A 19,555-nucleotide genomic window follows, 5' to 3' on the forward strand; every position below is an offset into this window, starting at 1 on the left:
CAGGACTCACAGGCTAACATCTAAAAACTTTGAGACTTTGAGTACTGCTGCTGAAGAATATTTGTATAATGTAGAAAAACTACATTGTGCTTACACAGGAGGGGAGGAAATGTATATACTACCTTCCGCACAGATACTATCTTCCAAACAAGATGTGAAAATGAAATGTAGTGCAATTCATTTGGATCTCTTAACACATTGTGTAGGTTGGATCCTACCAGCTTTTGTACTGGTGAAAGAGGGTGGAGGGTCTCCTTTTCACCAGTGCAAGGTTGTGCTGGGGACTATAAGACCCACGTGGGAAAAAAACCAAGAGAGATGGGGGCACCAGTGAGAAAGAAAAGGGGACAAGAGTAAATGGAAAAGCTTTTAGGATTCAACTCTTTGGTTTTAGAGGTGTGTACAAATGTGCATATAGAAATGTACACAGTATGAATATCATTAATAGATCACCAAGCAGTGTATATGGTGAGACTAAATGTGGCTCCAATTTAATCAAAAATCACATTATCACTGAACGGAAATCTTCAGGAAGATATTACTTACATTTTCTAAATTAATAATAAAAATAAATATGTGAGGATAGATAGTTCTGTTTTGTTGTATAAATATTCCCCCAAAAGAGGACAGCAATTTATTTTTAAATACTGCTCTCTAAAGTATTTCCAGTATAAATAAAAGGCGAGGAAGAAGGTGGTGACCAAAATGATCATAACACAGAGATTTCGGTTTCCTGAGACTGATCGATTCCAGAGAATCAGTCTGATCTGTGTTGAAGATAAATGAAGGCATTAATATTGGAATCTATTTGCAATAACTTGATTTACTCTGAAGAAGCGAAAGTCGGGTTGAATACAGAGACATGCTCTGTTTTATAAAGAGAGAACAGAAAACTGAAAAGCGCTAAGAACGTGTTGAAGAAAAAGGGAAGTTGTAGGGGTGGTTTTAAATCAAAGGCCAACGAAGAGAGAGGAAAGTTTCTGTGGGAATTTACTTTTCATTTGGAATACCACATAACATTAGTTGTTCCTTGAGCAGAAGAGGAGTGAGGGGGGATGTTTAACTCTTTCTTTCCCAACCAAATCGCTCCCTCAGCTGCTTTTCTCCCTAACCAATAAAAGATACAGATCCTCTCTGTATTCCTGAGCAGTTTCACCCAAGGTAAACAAAGATCAACAGGGAAAGAGCAGCAACAATTAAAAAAAAAAAAAGGATTTGAAAGGAACAAAGCAGAAGTAAACACTGCTGGTTACCCTCAGTGCTGATGTCTGCAACTTCAATGTATGTTTATTTTATAATTACAGCCATTTCTATCCCTTCCATGTATGAGCAGAATCATGTTTGTTAACCAGCCTGGCTAACAGGTAAAGCCGTTGATTCAAAACATTAAGGCCATTTATGCAAGGTCAATTTTGATGCTCGCTCAAAGCTCTTTTTAAAAATGCGACCTTTAAAATGCCTATTCACGATCCCTATATGCAAAAGGAGAAATTCCACCCCCTCACTCGTCAGATCCTTTGCTCCTTTGTTTGCATAGCCATTGGCAATGGTCGTTTGCATAGCTAAGCCGCGTTTGTGGTTTTCAGTGTGGGGGTGGAGCAAATACAAAACGTTGCATTAAAGGGGCTCTTAAGAAATGTGAAGCAGGTATGCACCGCTTCCTGAATGATGGTTCAGCGTGAAAAACTAAAAAAAAAAAAAAATGCGGGGCCCTTCAGCCTGGAATGCGCTGCTAATTACCAAGCATAAATGGCCTCAGAGTTTCACTCAGTCCTGTGCAACAACTACCCCCTTCCCAGCTGAACACAACCCATAACCTACACACAGTGTTCGTCCAAGATCTTGACAAGCTTTGTTGAGAAACCTGGGTCCTCTGGGCATATGCGCAGGGCAGCAGCAGGTGGGACACGCAGGCTAGAGTGAAGTCCAGTTGGGCCTGTGGATGGGGCTGTGGCAGAGCATCTTTTTGTACAATGCGCACAGTATAGTGGTTAGAATGCTGGACTGGGATCTTGGGTTCAAATCCCCATTCTACTATGGACTTTGGACCAGCTACTCTCTCTCAGCCTAACCTACTTCACAGGGTTGTTGTGAGGATAAAATGGCACAGGGGTAGGGTTGCCAGCTCCCGGTTGGGAAATACCTGGAGATTTGGGGGGTGGAGCCTGAGGATGGCAGGGTTTGGGGAGAGCAGGGACTTCAATTCCATAGAGTCCAATTGCCAAAGCAGCCATTTTCTCCAGGGGAACTGATCTCTGTTGCCTGGAGATCAGTTGTAATAGCGGGAGATCTCCAGCCACCACCTGGATATTGGCAACCCTAAGCAGGGTGAGAAGATGTTGTAAGACCCTTTGGATCCCCACTGGGGAGAAAAGCAGGGTATAAGGATCTAAACAAATAAATAGAAGGGGGCAAGTTTCTTGTAAAAGATGCAGACAGAAGGACATCAGACTATCCAAACTGATCCAAATGGATACAGATGTCAACCAAATCCAATAAAGAACAACAACAACAAAAATTTTAAGTGGAAGAAGCACTGGAACCATTCTTTAAATAAATGTCATGCTTTCAGTGTACAACAAAACCACAGGCCAGCACTGAGCATGATGTCCTTTCAAGGTCCGATGCGCATGAATGGACTTACTAGCTTCCTACTATGCTTAAATAAGCAAAGTCAACACTTCTCTCACTATACCTGTGTTTGCAAAGTCATACGGATTATTGGGCACGCTACATGTGATAATGTAGCGGAGGCTCCCAGGAACTAAAGAATTACATTGGAGGGCTTTTAATAAGCACGTTGTGTCAGGATAAAATGGAGGAGAATTATGTAAGCTGCTTTGAGTCCCCACTGGTGACAAAAGAGTATAAACAAACAAACAAATAATACATGAATAAGTTTTGAGCCAACGTGTGCACTGGTTACAGTGTCAGACTAGCATCTGGGAGACCCAGGTTCAAATCCTCACTGCACCATGGAAGCTTGATGGGTGACCTTGGACCAGTCATACTCTCCACCCGTCCTTCCTCACAGGGTTGTTATGTGGATAAAATGGAAGAGAGGAGAATTACCCAAGCCCCTTTGGGTCCCCATTGGAGAGGAGTATAAATGCAGTAAAGAAATGTTTTGTAGGAGACATAAAGTGCCATCCTAAGCAGAATTAAACCCTTCTAAGTGAAATCAATGCCCTGTCCTGGATGGCCCAGGCTAGCCTGATCTCGTCAGATCTCAGAAGCTAAGCAGGGTCAGCCCTGGTTAGTATTTGAATGGGAGACCACCAAGGAATACCAGGGTTGCTGTGCAGAGGAAGGCACTGGCAAACCACCTCTGTTAGTCTCTTGCCATGAAAACCCTAAAAGGGGTCGCCATAAATCAGCTGCGACTTGAAGGCACTTTACACACACACACACACTCTCAAGTGAAATCAATAGGTTTAGAAGGGAATAACTCTGTTTAGGATTGCACCACTATGTTTACCTTAAATCAACAATAGGTAATTGTCATAAAGTAACCAGACATTTTTCAAAAGGATGGGGGGAAAGATGATTATAGACAAATATAACTATATATGAACACATGAAGCTGCCTTATATTGAATCAGTCCCTTGGTCCGTCAATGTTAATATTGTCTAGTCAGACTGGCAGCGGCTCTCCAGGGTCTCAGGCTGAGGTCTTTAACGTCACCTACTTGCCTAGGCCCTTTCACTGGAGATGCTGGGGATTGAACCTGGGACCCTCTGCATGCCAAGCAGATGGTCTACCACTGAGCCACAGCCCCTCTGTTAGAGTTTTGTCTCAAATATTGAGACAAAACGTTGGGACTACTCCTTGACTCAAAATGCACGATGGAAATCAAAGGAAACTTCCTCAATACTAGTGGCTTCTCAGTATTATGCCAGTGTTTGCTTTTTTATGTAGATTACAAGGGAGTGAGCAAGGGAAGAAGTCTTGGGAACACCTCTGCCAGCTGAATAAGCTTCTGTTTTTTTAATTCCCCGGTGTTAATCTGGTTTGAATTATCACACAACAATCAATTATACTTAAAAATCCATTGAAATCAATGGGACACACAAAATCTTAACTATGATTGGATCACATGCCATGTTATTGGCTGTACTGTAGATAAATGACTCTTAGTGCAAGGCAAGAAACTGACAGAACACAGAATTCAGAGGACTGTACTGTGTGTTTGTTGGAAATGAGGATTACTGGATTATTAGGGGTCTTCCTCAAGCAGTATTTTTGTAGTTGCATTGTCCATAGATTGTGGCAATACACATACAAAACTAATAGAGCATAACACTAAACATGTTTACTCTGAAGTAAATCCTACAGATGTCAATGGGAGTTAGTCTGCCACCTAAGAACTTTATGCATTCGTAAAGGGAACAAACTGGAGGAAACAGTTGATTACCTGTAAAGATCTGTATAAGTTTGATTACAAGTAAATGACTTTTGGGAAAACATCCAAATGCATCTGATTGGTGGATACGCTCTAAGTTTGACTTCAAGGCAAATATCTTCCTCCATACCAACTTCGAATACTTCCTGTGGTTCCACGACATCAATAAACCCCTTATCTGTTCAGAGATATGTCAAAATTATGCTGCGGGAGTTAATTTTTTAAATGTAAAGAATGCTGAAATTACACACATCTCTATTTCCTTATTACAGTACAACTATGGAAGGATTGCCCTGACTTGGGTGGCCCAGGATAGCCAGATCTCAGAAGCTAAGCAGGGTTGTCCTTGGTTAGTATTTGAATGGGAGACCACCTAAGGCTTTTTCGGTTGCTTTGCAGAGGCAAGCAATAACCAACCACCTCTGAACATCTCTTGCCCTGAAAACCCTACAGGGTCATCATGTCGGGTGTAACTTGGTGGCACTTTCCACCACCATGCCAAGCTCATCATCTAATGAAGCTGCAAATATCTGAATGCAAAAAAAAAAAAAAAAAAAAAAAGCTCTGTGGGAGCCAGATAAAAGGCTAATCTAGTCCAGAGAAGAAGTCTATATTAGTGGAATATTAACAGGATTCCAGTTATTCTCTCCTTAGAGAGTTCTCTAAGCATGAGAGTTCATGGATTTGAGCTCACTCCATTTAGTCCTGCATCCTGTTTCCCATGTTATCCACCCAGATGCTTCCTGGAAACCCCTAGCAACAAGGAATTCTCCTAATTGTTCCCTACCGACTGGTGTGAGTTTTGCTACCTTTGAAGATCGAGGATTCATTTGTTTATCATCGTTAACTGTTGGCAGGACCATCTTCTGTGCACTTTTCTAAACCTCTAAACCTTTCAAGATAGTGGTCATCACCATATACTGAAGCGGCAAACTGCATATATTAATTTTGTGTCACGTGAAGACGTCTATTATCTATCTTGAATCAACTGCTATTTGATTTAATTAGGTGGAAATCTCTAGCATTGTGAGAGGGGAGATTTTTTTTTCAAGGCTTTTGGGGGGATTTTTTGAGATAGAGTCACCAAATTTGCAGGGGGGCTGCAAGGAAAATATGTATTGAGTACATATTGAGTAATATAATATATATATTACTCAATACATATTACTCAATATGTATGTGTGTGTGTGTGTGTGTGTGTGTATATGATCTGTTTATATGTTTATATTTCAACACACACATATATACACACACACACATACATACATACACATATCCTGTGTAGGCAATTTGTTATTTTGACATTGCTTTCAGGATGAGGTAATTGATTACATCCTTATTTATTTATTTATTTATTTATTTATTTATTTATAGGAAGTGTATTTAGTTGGTAAAACTAAAAATATATATATTTTAAAAAAAACACCTTTATTTTTTTAGGTTTGCATATTGCTATGCATAGCAGCCCTGGCTCTTTACTCAATACATATTTCTTGCATCCTTGTAATGTTTCATGGTGGTATATTGTCTATATTTGATAACCACTGAAGAAGACATTGTCGAAACACATCTGGTCATGCATTTCTGATCTGTTTTGATGTTTTATGTATATTGAGATATTTTGGTGATCATTCGTGATTTATCTTGGTATTTTATGTAGATAGAGATAGTTTGTATTCATTTTTGATGATATATATTTATATATACTGCTTCTGTGCAATTTTCTTTGGTCTTGATTTCTGTTGCAGTTGTTCCTCTTTTGTTCAATTCAGTGTAATTCATAGGGTTGCTATACATCAGAAGCAATGTGATGGCACATAACACAGACAACTCAGTTCTGGCTTTGCTCTAATTTCAACTTACATCAAAGGGAAAACAAGATTTCCACTCAGAATGGCAACTGAATGGTACATGAGCATGTCAGCATACTTTAGTTGGCATCTGACTTACCTAAAACTTTAACTAAAGCAGTTCCATTTGCATGATTTCTGGATGAGCAGGTATAATGTCCATGACTGTGCTGTCCCACTGATGAAGCAAACGCATACTGAGTTTTAATCCGATGTTCGTTTTGCCTGTGTCTTCCTCCAAGAGTCAGATTCTAATTTTTAAATAAAGTTTAGCATGTAATAAAATGCTGAGTCTATCAGTAAGTGCTCACAAGAAAAATGATACGTTTTATTACCTTGTTTAATGGTTTGTTTTCAAACTCCCACATGACTGTAAACCCAAAATTGGGATGAATAGCGCGGCATCTTAAGAAAAGTGGATCTCCAACTTTAAGGAAGAATTTCTGTAAATGGCTTTCTTCGGTTTTGTGCAACTCTGCAATATAAAAATATGTCCAATTAAATAAGTAAACCAGCAAAAAAAGGGTAATATGTTGCCAAAGTAATAATTAAAAATAGGAATAATTATTTAATGCCATCAATCAGCATGTTTCATCAGCATAGAAGACTTCTCTATGCACCCAAGTAGCTTATTATCTAGATTTAAACCATAAAATGTTCCTTAGCTTTGTGAATCTGTGGGCACTTTTTAAATTTTGTGAAAGGGTAGTGGCACTGTGCTAAAGCGTTACAAAGGATGATACAGTTAATAAAGAGTTGGGGAACATATCATCTACCTCCTAGTGGTGTCTGGGAAGAAGAAACAACATTTTTGCTAAAATAGCTGCTGGAGCTGTTGCAGTTAGAGTCTCTAGGCCCAAGTTATACGTAAAGAAACCTGGAGTTCCTTTGCAAGTGGCTGGGATTATTTATTTGGGGAATCTGAAGAAGAAGAGTTGGTTTTTATATGCCGACTTTCTCTACCACTTAAGGGAGAATCAAACCGGCTTACAATCACCTTCCCTTTTTCTCCCCACAACAGACACCCTGGGAGGTAGGTGGGGCTGAGAGAGCTCTAACAGCTGTGACTAGCCCAAGGTCACCCAGCTGGCAGATGGTAGGGGAGAAGGATAGAAAAGAGACCCCAAAGAGAAATAGGAGCAGAGAAAGGGGAAAAGAGGGGATATGAAAGGTGACAGATAGGGTTGCCAGGTCTCTCTTCGCCACCTGTGGGAGGTTTTTGGGGTGGAGCCTGAGGAAGGTGGGGTTTGGGGAGGGGAGGGACTTCAATGCCATAAAGTCTAATTGCTAAAGCGGCCATTTTCTCCAGGTGAACTTATCTTTGTCGGCTTGAGATCAGTTGTATAGCAGGAGATTTCCAGCTACTACCTGGAGGATGGCAACCCTAGTGACAGAGGAAAGAGTAGAAAAGGAAGATGTATGGATGGGGTGGAGGAGGACAAAGGGAAAAGGAGGATATGAAAGGGGACAAGGAAAGGATCAGGATTCAGGGAAAGGTCAGGCAGGTACCACAATGAGGATTCCTGGTTTATAATATCCCCCATACTTTGCAGGCAAAATATATCTTTCCACAATAAAGAAGCTAAAAGTCCCATACAAATAACATTACCTATTGTGTGGATTTCAGTGCATACGGTGTTCAGCTCATTAGTTGCACAGCACCAGACGTGTGGATGAAACAACCACTCATTTTCCTTTAAGTGAAGTTGTGTTTCCTTGGTTTTGTGCTCATTTTCTTTTCTGCACCTATAAAACAACATCATGAACTGAATTAATATATGTATCTCAAAAGGACCACAGACTATACTACTGATATTATGATATGGGTTTTGAACTAGGGAAATGACAGATACATTTGTTTTAATACAATGGCCATAGAACCATCTTGAATCCAACCAGTGAAGACCTGCTGCTGGTCTGTGGCTCACCAGTGCCTGCCAAGAGCCGTCCTAGGGCCCCAGAAAAAATTTCTCTTAGAGCCCCTACCCCACAAAATACTTTCATAAACATATGAAAACAAAGCACATGACTTGACCAGCTCAGTAGGCTCCAGGATGGTTGAGAAGACCCCTAGAATTTGGCCCCCTTAGTCCCCCCCTCTTGGCCCTGACCACGTGTCCATCCCCCAGTTCATATTCTTTCACAGGTAGGGTTGCCAGGTCCCTCTTCGCCACTGGCGGGAGGTTTTTGGGGCAGAGACTGAGGAGGGCGGGGTTTGGGGAGGGGAGGGACTTCAATGCCATAGAGTCACGTTGCCAAAGCGGCCATTTTATCCAGGGGAACTGATCTCTATCGGCTGGAGATCAGTTGTAATAGCAGGGGATCTCCAGCTAGTACCTGAAGGTTGGCAACCTTATTCACCGGTTCAAGTAGGGTTGCCAACTCTGGAAATCACTCACAAATAGGTTTCCCCTGCCATCCTCTTTCAGCTGAAAGGTGCTCAAATGTCCATGCAAAATAAGCAGGTGGGCCCAAAAAACAGGCAACATACCTTTCATCAGGAGTACTGCAAAAACGCCACTCAATAACTGGCCGAGGGGCACCTTCAGATATGCAGCTTACTGTTTCAGAACCTGCATTTTTTATAAAATAGGGCTTTCTTGGACCACCTGTTGAAAACAAGGCATACATGGCCTATCTGTGAATATCTATGAATGCATGCATTTGTACTTTGCATTATAGGCCACTTGTGCAGGGCTGTTTCCCTCATGGTCACCCCTCTGACTGCTCCAGAGCTTCCTCCTGATTATGCATTCTTTTCCCGACTGTCAGATGTCCCCCCTGCTGCGATTTTGGCCCACGTTTTCCGGATGGGCAAAACACGCAGAAATGCGCGGGGAGAGCGAGGCGCCCTCTGATGGCCGAGAAAGGCATGCTTAATCAAAACAAAGCACCAGAGCAGTCGGCAGGGTGACCGCAGGGAAAGAGCCCTGCATAAATGGCCATAGTCCATTCCAGAAGGGAAGCTGTGTTAGTCTGTGGCAGCAAAATAAACTTGGAGCCACTGGCATTATAAAGATCAACTAATTTTTGTTAGTCTTTAAGGTGCCACTGGACACCTGTTTTAAAGGTGGACAGTCAGTGATAATTTACTGTATGCCTTTGCTACATTTATATTTGCTCTTCTTCCAGTTTTCTCAGAGCAGTATTTTATCCACACACCAACCAAGTTAGGTAGGTGAAGTTGAGATAAATGAGTTGCCCAAGGCCTTGATTAATATTCTATTTATCAGTGTGTGTGTGTGTGTGTGTGCTTGTATTAAATAGATTGCCACTAAGATATTTTGGGACCAAGATCAGAAAACATTAATGTCTTAGAACTGAGAGAAATGGATAAGCCTGCAGTCAGGTTATATCAATGAGAAGAATTCTTACTATGTCCAAAATAAAATTTCCCATAATTTAAAAAAAAAAAATCATTATGTGAGATGGAAAGATTTCTAAACCCTTAAATGTAAATTTGTGAACACCAGTAACTTCACAAATTGGGGAAAGGATATATTTGAAGAACCAGTACTGAGAAAGGGTTTTTAATTAAGGCTACAAGAGCTGCCCCTTTATATCCTTGAGGATAACCCATAACCCCCCCCCTGCCCAATTAGCTGATTCCCTTGCTGTTTCTAAGACCAAGCAAAAACACATAAGTATTTTCACCTCATTCCCCTGGCCTCTGTGTGGCTGTTAACATTAAGGAGCAAGATGTGACAGAATATCAATTTGATAATTTAAAAACGGAGACCCTTTAGAAAATTCTGATCAAAGCAGTTCAAAGCTCTTCTTTGCAAAAGATGAAATACCCATGGCTTGACGTGAATGGGATGAGGAAAGCCGCACATATTACCAGAACAGGAAAAGAGGGAGGATAGTGAGAGAGAGAAAGAGGAAACACCAAAGGAGGTAGAGTCTACCAAGTGTCACTACCTTGAGGTTAGCACACGTGTTCATTCCTACTCCACCATCCCATTACAATTATTTATTTATTTGGGGGGGGGATTATGCCACCTCTCCAGGGAACATGCCTTTCAACTTGCTATCAGACTGACCCTCTGGCTCCATGGCATACTTACTTCTTATATTGAACGTAAATGTTACCGTGTAGTTACGGGTTTCAGTTCTAATTGACAGCGTGTGCTTTCCGGCCTGTCTCTCTCTGATCTTTGGAAATGTCACTGAAAGAACATGCCTGTAAGACAGGAAACAAAGCTTCCACTTTAGAAAGTGCATGTGAAGGAAAGGGAAGCAGTCCAAAATGGTAACCAAAGCAAAACCAAGCAGAACCTGCGGTCAGGACTGGATTAACCACCAAACTAATCATTCTGTAAATCTTAGCCAAATTGGGGTGTCTTCACTGATGCAGTTCTCTGGAGTGTTCTCCATGTTAGATGCTCTCTCTGTTAGATCCCCTGCAACTCTGGCTGTGTTGACTTTTATCTCATCCTGAGAGGGGGAAAGGAGACCATGCTTCTAGAGGCAGAGATGTTTGAAAAACTTGCAGCCAGGATCAGATTACTTTTCACGAGTGCAGAATATTGTATAACAGACGTAAAATAGTTCAGGTTGATATGGGCATTACTGCTTTGAGAGCACATGTACAGCTGCAGTTGTCTGTCCCCTTCCTTGCAATAGTGAGCTGATAAGAAAGCACATCTTGCATGTAGAATGCTTAGCTCTTGGCCTCTTTAATTCAGCCCTCTGTGTGACGATGCTTTTATTACCTAACCTGTGGAACAGAAGTAAGGCCCACCTTGGGGGAATTTGAACATATGCTTAAAGGCATAACTTTGTATCGTATTGATATCGATATACAGGTTAAAGCTGGAATTCAAAGAAGGGACACATTATAGGCTTGCCATTTGCCCACAGTAAGTGGATAATCCCCTGTCCTTGAGGAGCAGGAGAAAAAGGGCATTGATGGTGATGCTCTAGGGATTTCTCCTAGTCTATATGGTCTGTACCACTGTACCACAGATATTAGGGGAAATTCCTAGTCCATCACCTGGAAGTGATATCATATCCTCCTAAAACTCTACCTTCCCCAGGCATTGCTCCCAAAATCTCCTGGCATTTGCTCACACAGGGTTGGGGATGCCACTATACAAGAATGGGAAAGAACATAGGGTAGGCAGGCACCCACTGCAGGATATTAACTTGTTTATGTCAATCTAATAGTTTCCACTGCAGAGGAGGCAAGCTGCTGTTCACTTTTTAAGCAGCTTGTTTCTTCAACAGTGAGAACTGCTGGGTTACAAACTGAAAGCAAAGCTCTGGCTGCTGAAATAGTCCTCTCCAAGGTGTGAATGCATTAAGACTTTTCATGAATCAGAGCTAATATGGTCATCATTAGGGTTCCTGCTCTGTATGTCCCCATCCTCAGGAGTGAATAAGTGGGTCTCAAATACAGAGTGCTTTGTTTGTGGAACACCCTCCTTTCATCCATTTGCCTAGGGTATACTTTTTTCAAGTTTCAAGTTTAAAGCACCAGATAAAAATATTTTTATTTTCCTAGAATGAACTAAAAATGAAAAAATGCATATTTTGAATAGTGGCCTGTATCCTACTAGTCAATGCAGCAAAGGCTAAAGCCTTCCTCCAGTCTAAGGAGCCTTCTTCCAACTTAAGTGGCCCTTCTTCTAACTTAATATGGAATACCTTCCAGTTATACCTATTTAATTAGTTACGTTGCTTCCAGGGATCTTTTCTCCTGTAGCCTATTACTGTTTTGCTGGTTAAGGGTTCTTATTGGAAATGGACAGCTTGTATTGTAGTTATTTTTTAAATTTTTATATATAATGATAACTTTAACCACTTTTGAGAACCTCATTTATGATGTTGATTACAAATGCAATTAATTTACAAATACATATAAAATAATCTAAGTATTAAAAATAATTCCATCCATACTCTTGCTTACCAGTTCTCCAACTCCAGAGAGGAGCTACATTCCGTTCGGCCCTGATCAAAAACCCAGAGACAAGTGATGTTCTCTGAAGTATTTATTTTTACTTTTATTTCAACTTTTTCAAGCACGCCAACTTCTACAACTTTCACTGCTTGATAGACGTTCTCAGAGCTTTCAGAATTCATGTAACATTTGAGATCTTCAGCATTGCCTGGGATCTGTATTGCATGGAAAATGGACATATTTTACCTATTGAAGATATTTTTTTTCTTTCTAGGCATTAATCAACTCATAGATGTTAAAGACCCCATTTTTAAATCTTCCATTCACGACTCCTTTACAAAACAGTTCATGGAGCTAAACAAGTAAATTAGAACTCTCTAGTCTAATACCATTAGATGTAGTGGTTAAGAGCGGTGGTTTGGAGCGGTGGAGTCTGATCTGGAGAACCGGGTTTGATTCCCCACTCCTCCACATGAGTGGCGGAGGCTAATCTGGTGAACTGGATTTGTTTCCCCACTCCTACGCACGAAGCCAGCTGGGTGACCTTGGGCTAGTCACAGTTCTATTAAGAGCTCTCTTAGCCCCACCCGCCTCACAGGGCATCTGTTGTGGGGAGGGGAATGGAAGGCGATTGTAAGCCGGTTTGATTCTGCCTTAAGTGGCAAAGAAAGTCGGCATATAAAAACCAACTCTTCTTCTTCTTCATCTCACTGGGGAGGTCTCATAATTAACTTATAGAACATAGACCATGCACTCAGTGTCTCATGCACACCATGTTTACTCTGTGACATCTTGATTTACACATGAAGCTGCCTTACAGTGAGCCAGACCATTGGTTTGTCAAAGTCAGCATTGTCTACTCTGACTGGCAGCGGCTCCTCGGGGCCTCAGATGGAGGTCTTTCACATCACCTATTTTTTATCTTTTTAAGTAGAGATGCTAGGGATTGAACCTGAAACCTTCTGCATCCCAAGCAGATGCTGGACTATTTAGCCACACACCCTGTCCACAGCCTCAGGCAACAGAGCTAAGGACTTCTACCTAAGTCCTTAAAGACCTGCTATCAGCCAGAGTACACTGTACTGGGCTATATGGACCACTGATATGACTTAGTATAAGACAGCTTCAAACGTTCAGTTCTAGTAGCAGTGGAATGCATTTAAAACAGCATTTCTAAAGGCAACCTATAATTTGCCATCATTTTCTGGTCCGAGGGCTCCCCTTATTGTCTTCATTCACAGAGTTTTGACAAGGGCATAGCAGGCTGGAATACAGGCACTTTGAGAGACAGTCGGATTCTTGGGTCTTCTTTCCTTTATAGAACTATAATGGTGTTTTGCACTTCCATGGTGGGAAAGATGTCATAGAGGCATATTATGAAGATATGTAGTGCCTAGTAGTCTCACTTAGAAAATGTGTTTTACCTTCCACAGCAGAGTAAGAAATGCGTTGGTTTAGAAACTTATTGGGTTGGATTCAACCATTTTTTTCCACTGGTGAAGAAGGGAGGAGGGAGTTCCCTTTGACTTCCAAAAAGGTTCTGCTGGGGATCATGGACAAAAGCCATGTGGGATGGGGGCTGGTTGTAAGGAAGGAAGTTTGGTGAGATTGAATGAAAAAGCTGGCTGGATCTATTGCATTCTATAGGCTATGAGAACAAGTCTTGAGAATTTTCTTGATGTTTTACAGAGTGATCCTAAGGAGAGTTACTCCAGTCTAAGCCCATTCATTTGAATGGGTTTAGGCTGGAGTACCATTGCATAGGATTGCACTGTTTGTGAGCTACAAAATGAACAGGCCAAGTTTGCAGAAAGCTTTCAAAAAGAGGGCCGTAACCCAGGCTGGCTGGCTGGTCCTTCGCATGGGTGGTAAACATACAGTGGAGACAGAGCTGTGTCTTTCAGTCCTTTGACACTCCTGACCAAACAACGGGCAGCTCTTGTACAGCTGAAGCCGACATCAGTTCTGTGCTGCACACAACCCCAGCTTCTGAGCTTGATTGTTACCTCTGGCTGCAAAGCTGGTTCCTCTGCTCTTTCTCCTTCATGTTGAGATCTGCTCTGGGCAGAAACCAACTTGTATGTTGCCATTGCTGAAAGCAGACTACAGCAGATGTACTGCATTCTTCATCTTAGTTCTGTAGACCTAGGGCATCCTGAGATGGCTAACAGCCCAACGGGCCATCCTAAACAGCACATCTTTAAAAAACCCGTTGGCTTCAGTAGACTTAGAAGGGGGTGACTATGCTGTAAATTAATCTGGGTATGCTTCAGAGATTTAGAATCAACAGGTTACATTTGGAAGGGGATAAGATAGGTCTAATGGTGCTTATTAGCTATGATAGCTCAGGGGAAATTCCTGTTCAGAGGAAGTATAACTGAAAGAACCAGATGTGGAAGACAAAATCAGGGAATAGCTATTACCTCATATCCTGGTTGTGAGCTTCAAGACTGCTGGATACTCTTTCACTTTTCTCTAACTTCAAACAACCCAGAACTATGCACTATTTTCTTACTTTTCTTCCTTCCTAGATACTACAATCACAATTCTGCATGGTTTTTGGGGAGATGTACCAGTGAATAACAGTACAGTCCTAAGTAAAATTATGCCCTTCTAAGCTCATTGACATCAGTGAACTTAGAAGGATGTAATGCTTCTTAGGACTACATTGTTAGGCATCTCAGGATGCGCTAGGTATACAGAACTAAGATTAAGAATACTGTACATCTGCTGTAATTTCCTCTCAGGAGTCAAAGGATTGTCCAAAGGGAAAGGGACATTGTGCACAAAAAGGCATACAGCAAAATACATTAAGGGCTAGAGTTGCCAGCTTTTCCCCAGCAAAGGTTTTGTGCATACAGAAGAATAGTGACAGAACAAAAATCATCAGCATCCCCAGCATGTAAATGCAGTGATGGAAAAGTCGTTACCTCTTGAATTTCTGTTTGCCACAGTGCTGTTAAAAATGCAAAAAACCTGCCAGGAAATCAGCTGGCAACCCTCATAGTGAACATGGCTGTCAAAAGAGCCATAGACATGGAGTGGCTGTGAGGGGAGCAGAAGATAGCATGGATCTGAAACTCTCAGAGATATCCCCTAAAAGTTCAAACCCCTGCCCACCCCAGCCAAGAAAAGTAAGTCTCTAGCACTTACATATGTGTGTGTGTAAAATGCCATCAAGTCGCAGCCGACTTATGGTGACCCCTTATGGGGTTTTCAAGACAAGAGACTAACAGAGGTGGTTTGCCAGTGCCTTCCTCTGCACAGCAACCCTGGTATTCCTTGGTGGTCTCCCATCCAAATACTAACCAGGGCTGACGCTGCTTAGCTTCTGAGATCTGACGAGATCAGGCTAGCCTGGTTCATCCAGGTCAGGGCAGCACTTACATATACAGATAAATAAAGAAAAACAAGCTGCCAATATTTTACCCAATTGATCAACAAAAAGAAGGGCAGTTAAAAGGATGGGAGATCTGTGTATACCTCCCACAACACTTCCCTTTCGTTCAGTCAAGTCGATCCAGTGGAGAGGAAAGGCTGGTAGAGCTACGGGATATGTGCATACACCTCCTGTTTTTTTATTGGTGCTCGTGTGTGTATGCTACTTCGAGACTTTATTTGGAGGAAGGATGGATTAAAAGTATACTGGCAGAAAACAAACATCATATCGTTGTTATCAAATACAACCGAGATCTAACGAAGCAGTGGCGTGTTGCAAGCCATACACCCTTTATCCTTTTACCTCAGGAAATGGTGGGGATCCTGATGATTTCAACGCATCGCTCTTTGGGCTGATTAAAAAGCACGTAATCTTTGAAGTATTCTGGCTTAGCACAGCAGGGGAAGTCACGGTAAGAAGGAGAGCTGTAAAAACACAGAGAAACATCCTGATGTCAGGGAAATGAGGATAACGGTGGCAGCTGTAGGGCTACATCGCATATTTGGGGTGGGCAGTGCTAAATATCACACATTATATTACCACACACATATGTGTTTACTTGCAGTTTCTGCTTTGCATAGCATATAATGCTGTGACGATAAACAATTGGCTCCTTATATAATGTATTGCAAAAGCTCCTCAATTGTTTTTCATAAGTTTATCCAAGATCATCAGAGAACTGTCAACAATATCTGTCACCAGAGAGCTGGGGCTTCCTAGCCAGCTAACAGAGGGATCCTAAACAGAGTAATACCTTTCTAAGCCTTCAGTGACCTTAGGAGGGGGTACCTCTGCTCAGGATTGAACTATAAAGCCTTAGAAGCGTATCACAGCAGGTCTGTACTATTTGTTAACAAGACTTGCTGCTCCTGACCTAACGCTGGTCCTGGTGGTGGAAAGCGCCATCAAGTCACAACCAACTTATGGCGACCCAACAGGGTTTTTAAGATAAGACAAACAGAGGTGGTTAGCCATTGCCTGCCTCTGTGTAGCAACCCGTCTTCCTTGGAGATGTCCCATCGAAGTACTAACCAAGGCCAACTCTGGTTAGCTTCGAAGATCAGACAAGACTGGGCTAGCCTGGGCCATCCAGGCTAGAGATAAAACTCATCCCCTCCCCCTGCACCCAGTTCTCAGAATTCCCTTCTGCAAATTCTGATGGAACATTGGCTACTAAAACATCTGGTCTTTAGCAGCAGCACAATCTGACATCAAAAGATTAAGCAGTTGCTATCAGAACGGGAGGAGGTAGCGCATGAAGGTGCACAGTGACAACACCCGACAACTGACATGCAGTGGCTGTCAGCATCTGATAGTGTGAGACATGCAGCAATCAAAAATTGATAGTGTCTGTCAGTAGCAACCAGCATGCAGTAGCAACCAGTATTTTGCAGTAGACTGGCAATCAAATTAAATGCATCTCTAGTAACTGTACATTTGGACAAGAAACATTTGAACACTAATGGCAAATATTGATTCTGAAACTGGAATACTGAAAAATTCTGGCACCAGTGTTTGAGTTTCACAATCTGAACATTCATCATATTTTCAGGTTTCGTTTCAGCTCTAGCCTTAGGCCCAGGTTTATACTTCCCATGATACCTTTATCCCTTGTCTGTACATTAGACCAGGCTTGGCAGTTGCTCATAAAAGACATAATTGGTATGCACAGGATGAATCATTTGAGTTTCTAGTCCAAAAAAGTATCTCAGATAGCAGGGCTGGGAAAGTCCTCTGCTGAGATCTTGGAGACCTGAAACAGTGCTGAACTAGATGAATGAATGCTCTGTCTTTGAATATAAAGCAACAGTGAAAGATTTAGGGTTGACAGTGTTGTGAGGGGTCTGAACATAGGGTTTGACTCTGCTTAGGACTGCATTGTACCTGGACTATGTTTTGACCCCTCCAAGACCTGTCCTTTCTACCATTTTCATTTTCCTTTGCTCATGACCCTCCTGTGGACTGCTCACAAATGGATACAGTGGATGGATTCTTGCCTTGGGCTGGGGTAGAAGTAGATTCAAGATTCTGTTCAGCTGTGAAACAAATTTCAGCTGTGAAACAAATTTTGCATCTTGAGCATGATGTGGTGAGTGTAGGGTTGACAGGTCCCTCTTCGCCACCGGTGGGAGGTTTTTGGGGCAGAGCCCGAGGAAGGTAGGGTTTGGGGAAGGACTTCACTGCCATAGAGTCCAATTGCCAAAGCGGCCATTTTCTCCAGTTGAACTGATCTCTATTGGCTGGAGATCAGCTGTAATAGCAGGAGATCTCCCGCTAGTCCCTGGAGGTTGGCAACCTTACGTGAGCGTCAAGCGATGTAGGAATATGTCATTACTTTCCCTCAGTGGGATACAGCAGGAATCTTTTTTTCGCTTAACTTGTCAGTTCCTTCTTGTTCCCTCACCATACTTCAAGCATTTGACATTCACTTCCACGACACATCCATTCCTACTCTAGTTTGGCACCTGAAATCCACTTAATGCCTCAGGCTGAAGGATACTTTGGCATGGTCCCCAGTCATTCATCTTTCAAGCAGCTCCTATTCCTGTCCTGCACAATGTCTTGAAAAGGTTGCCCGTGAGACTAGAGCCCTTTTATGCAGTATTAACTAGGATAATATTGTCTGACAGATCTGATGATGAAGGCCTGTGGTTCAGTCACTGAGCATCAACGCTGCACACAAAACCTCCCAGGATCCTTCTCTGGCAATCCCAGGTAAAGAAGACCAAATAACCAGAGTTGGGAAAGTCTCTTCCCTACCTGAGACCCTGGAGAGCTGCTGCCAAACAGAGTAGAAAAGAGGCCAAGCTTGATGGACCAATGGTCTGACTTGGTATAAGGCAGCTATGTATTTTAAATGTTTTTTATTCCCTCACTCTAAAGCAGGAGGTCCCCAACCTTTTTGAGCCTGCGGGCACATTTGGAATCCTGACACAGCACGGCAGGCGCAGCAACAAAATGGCTGCCACAAAATGGAGACGGAGCCAGCCACAAAACGATTGCCACGGCTCAACTTCAGTAACACAGTGCAGATCCTTGTACTGGGGTGGCAGCTGCTGCCAAAGCAACATTTTGAAAAAAAATCTGCACAGCCAATCAAATCTCCAATGGTCACTCCGAAGCCTTGCTGGGCAAAAGCCCACTTCCTGGCCCCGCCCACTTCCTACAAAATCTTGGCGGGCTCCAGGAAAGGTGGCGGTGGGCGCCATGGCACCCATGGGCAACATGTTGGGGGAACACTGTTCTAAAGTTCGGGGAAGCTCACAAATAAAGACCAGGACAATAAAACCATCTCAACCCTTCAAAAATTCTTTAAAAACCACAAAGCAACAACCACCTCAGGCCTTTTATGCACAGGTTGTTTCCATTGCCGTCAAGCCCCAAGTACTTTGGGGCTTTGTTTTCTTTATGCGTGCATTTGCTGACCTTTAGAAGTCACCTCGCTCTCTCCTCATGTTTTCTCCGTGTTTTGTGGATGCAATTTTACCCTGAGTTTAATGTCTGCCTTGATCCCAAATTGAAAACTGGTACCTGTCAATGTGAGGTTTTCTTCCCTCGCCCGTTCTAACTTCTCCCTCCCACTTGTCTTTCCCCTCATCCAACCCCTCCCCTCCAAGCTGGAATACTATGAGGCTGCTTATTTGGTCAGTTTCACAGCGAGCGTTGTCAGTTTCAGACAGCCTGATGGAACAGGGTTTTTTTTGTTTGCAACTAGCCAGAAGTTCTGAAGCTCCACATTTTCCCTGGTGATGCATAAATTTAACCCCAAGTACCCTGGGAATTTTTCCAGGGGGGAAAGCCCCTGTGCGTAGTGATTTGAGAATTTGAGTTCAAATACTGTGCATCAAGAGAGCAGCATATTCAGCGGAAACTACCCATGCAGAAAAGGCCTCAGATTCCAATAGAAGCATCCAAAATGTGGTAAAACAGAATGAAATCAATATAAGCCCATAAAAATCCA

General features: G+C 42.3%; 1 protein-coding gene across 1 annotated transcript in view; it reads right to left on the reverse strand.

Annotated features, from left to right (window-relative positions):
- The window catches only part of FLT3 (fms related receptor tyrosine kinase 3), a 39,510-nt gene extending 27,116 nt beyond the window's left edge, over window positions 1-12,394 (reverse strand). The window contains exons 1-7 of the mRNA XM_056858159.1: window positions 12,165-12,394; window positions 10,321-10,436; window positions 8,745-8,862; window positions 7,863-7,999; window positions 6,589-6,728; window positions 6,354-6,504; window positions 4,416-4,581 (exon numbers count right to left, since the gene is read on the reverse strand). Of these exons, the coding sequence (XP_056714137.1) occupies window positions 4,416-4,581; window positions 6,354-6,504; window positions 6,589-6,728; window positions 7,863-7,999; window positions 8,745-8,862; window positions 10,321-10,436; window positions 12,165-12,394 (1,058 nt within the window). The remainder of the gene's footprint in view (window positions 1-4,415; window positions 4,582-6,353; window positions 6,505-6,588; window positions 6,729-7,862; window positions 8,000-8,744; window positions 8,863-10,320; window positions 10,437-12,164) is intronic.
- Between the last annotated feature and the right edge of the window lie 7,161 nt (window positions 12,395-19,555).

The sequence above is a fragment of the Euleptes europaea genome, chromosome 12, assembly GCF_029931775.1.
Source record: "Euleptes europaea isolate rEulEur1 chromosome 12, rEulEur1.hap1, whole genome shotgun sequence".
Lineage (NCBI taxonomy): Eukaryota > Metazoa > Chordata > Lepidosauria > Squamata > Sphaerodactylidae > Euleptes > Euleptes europaea.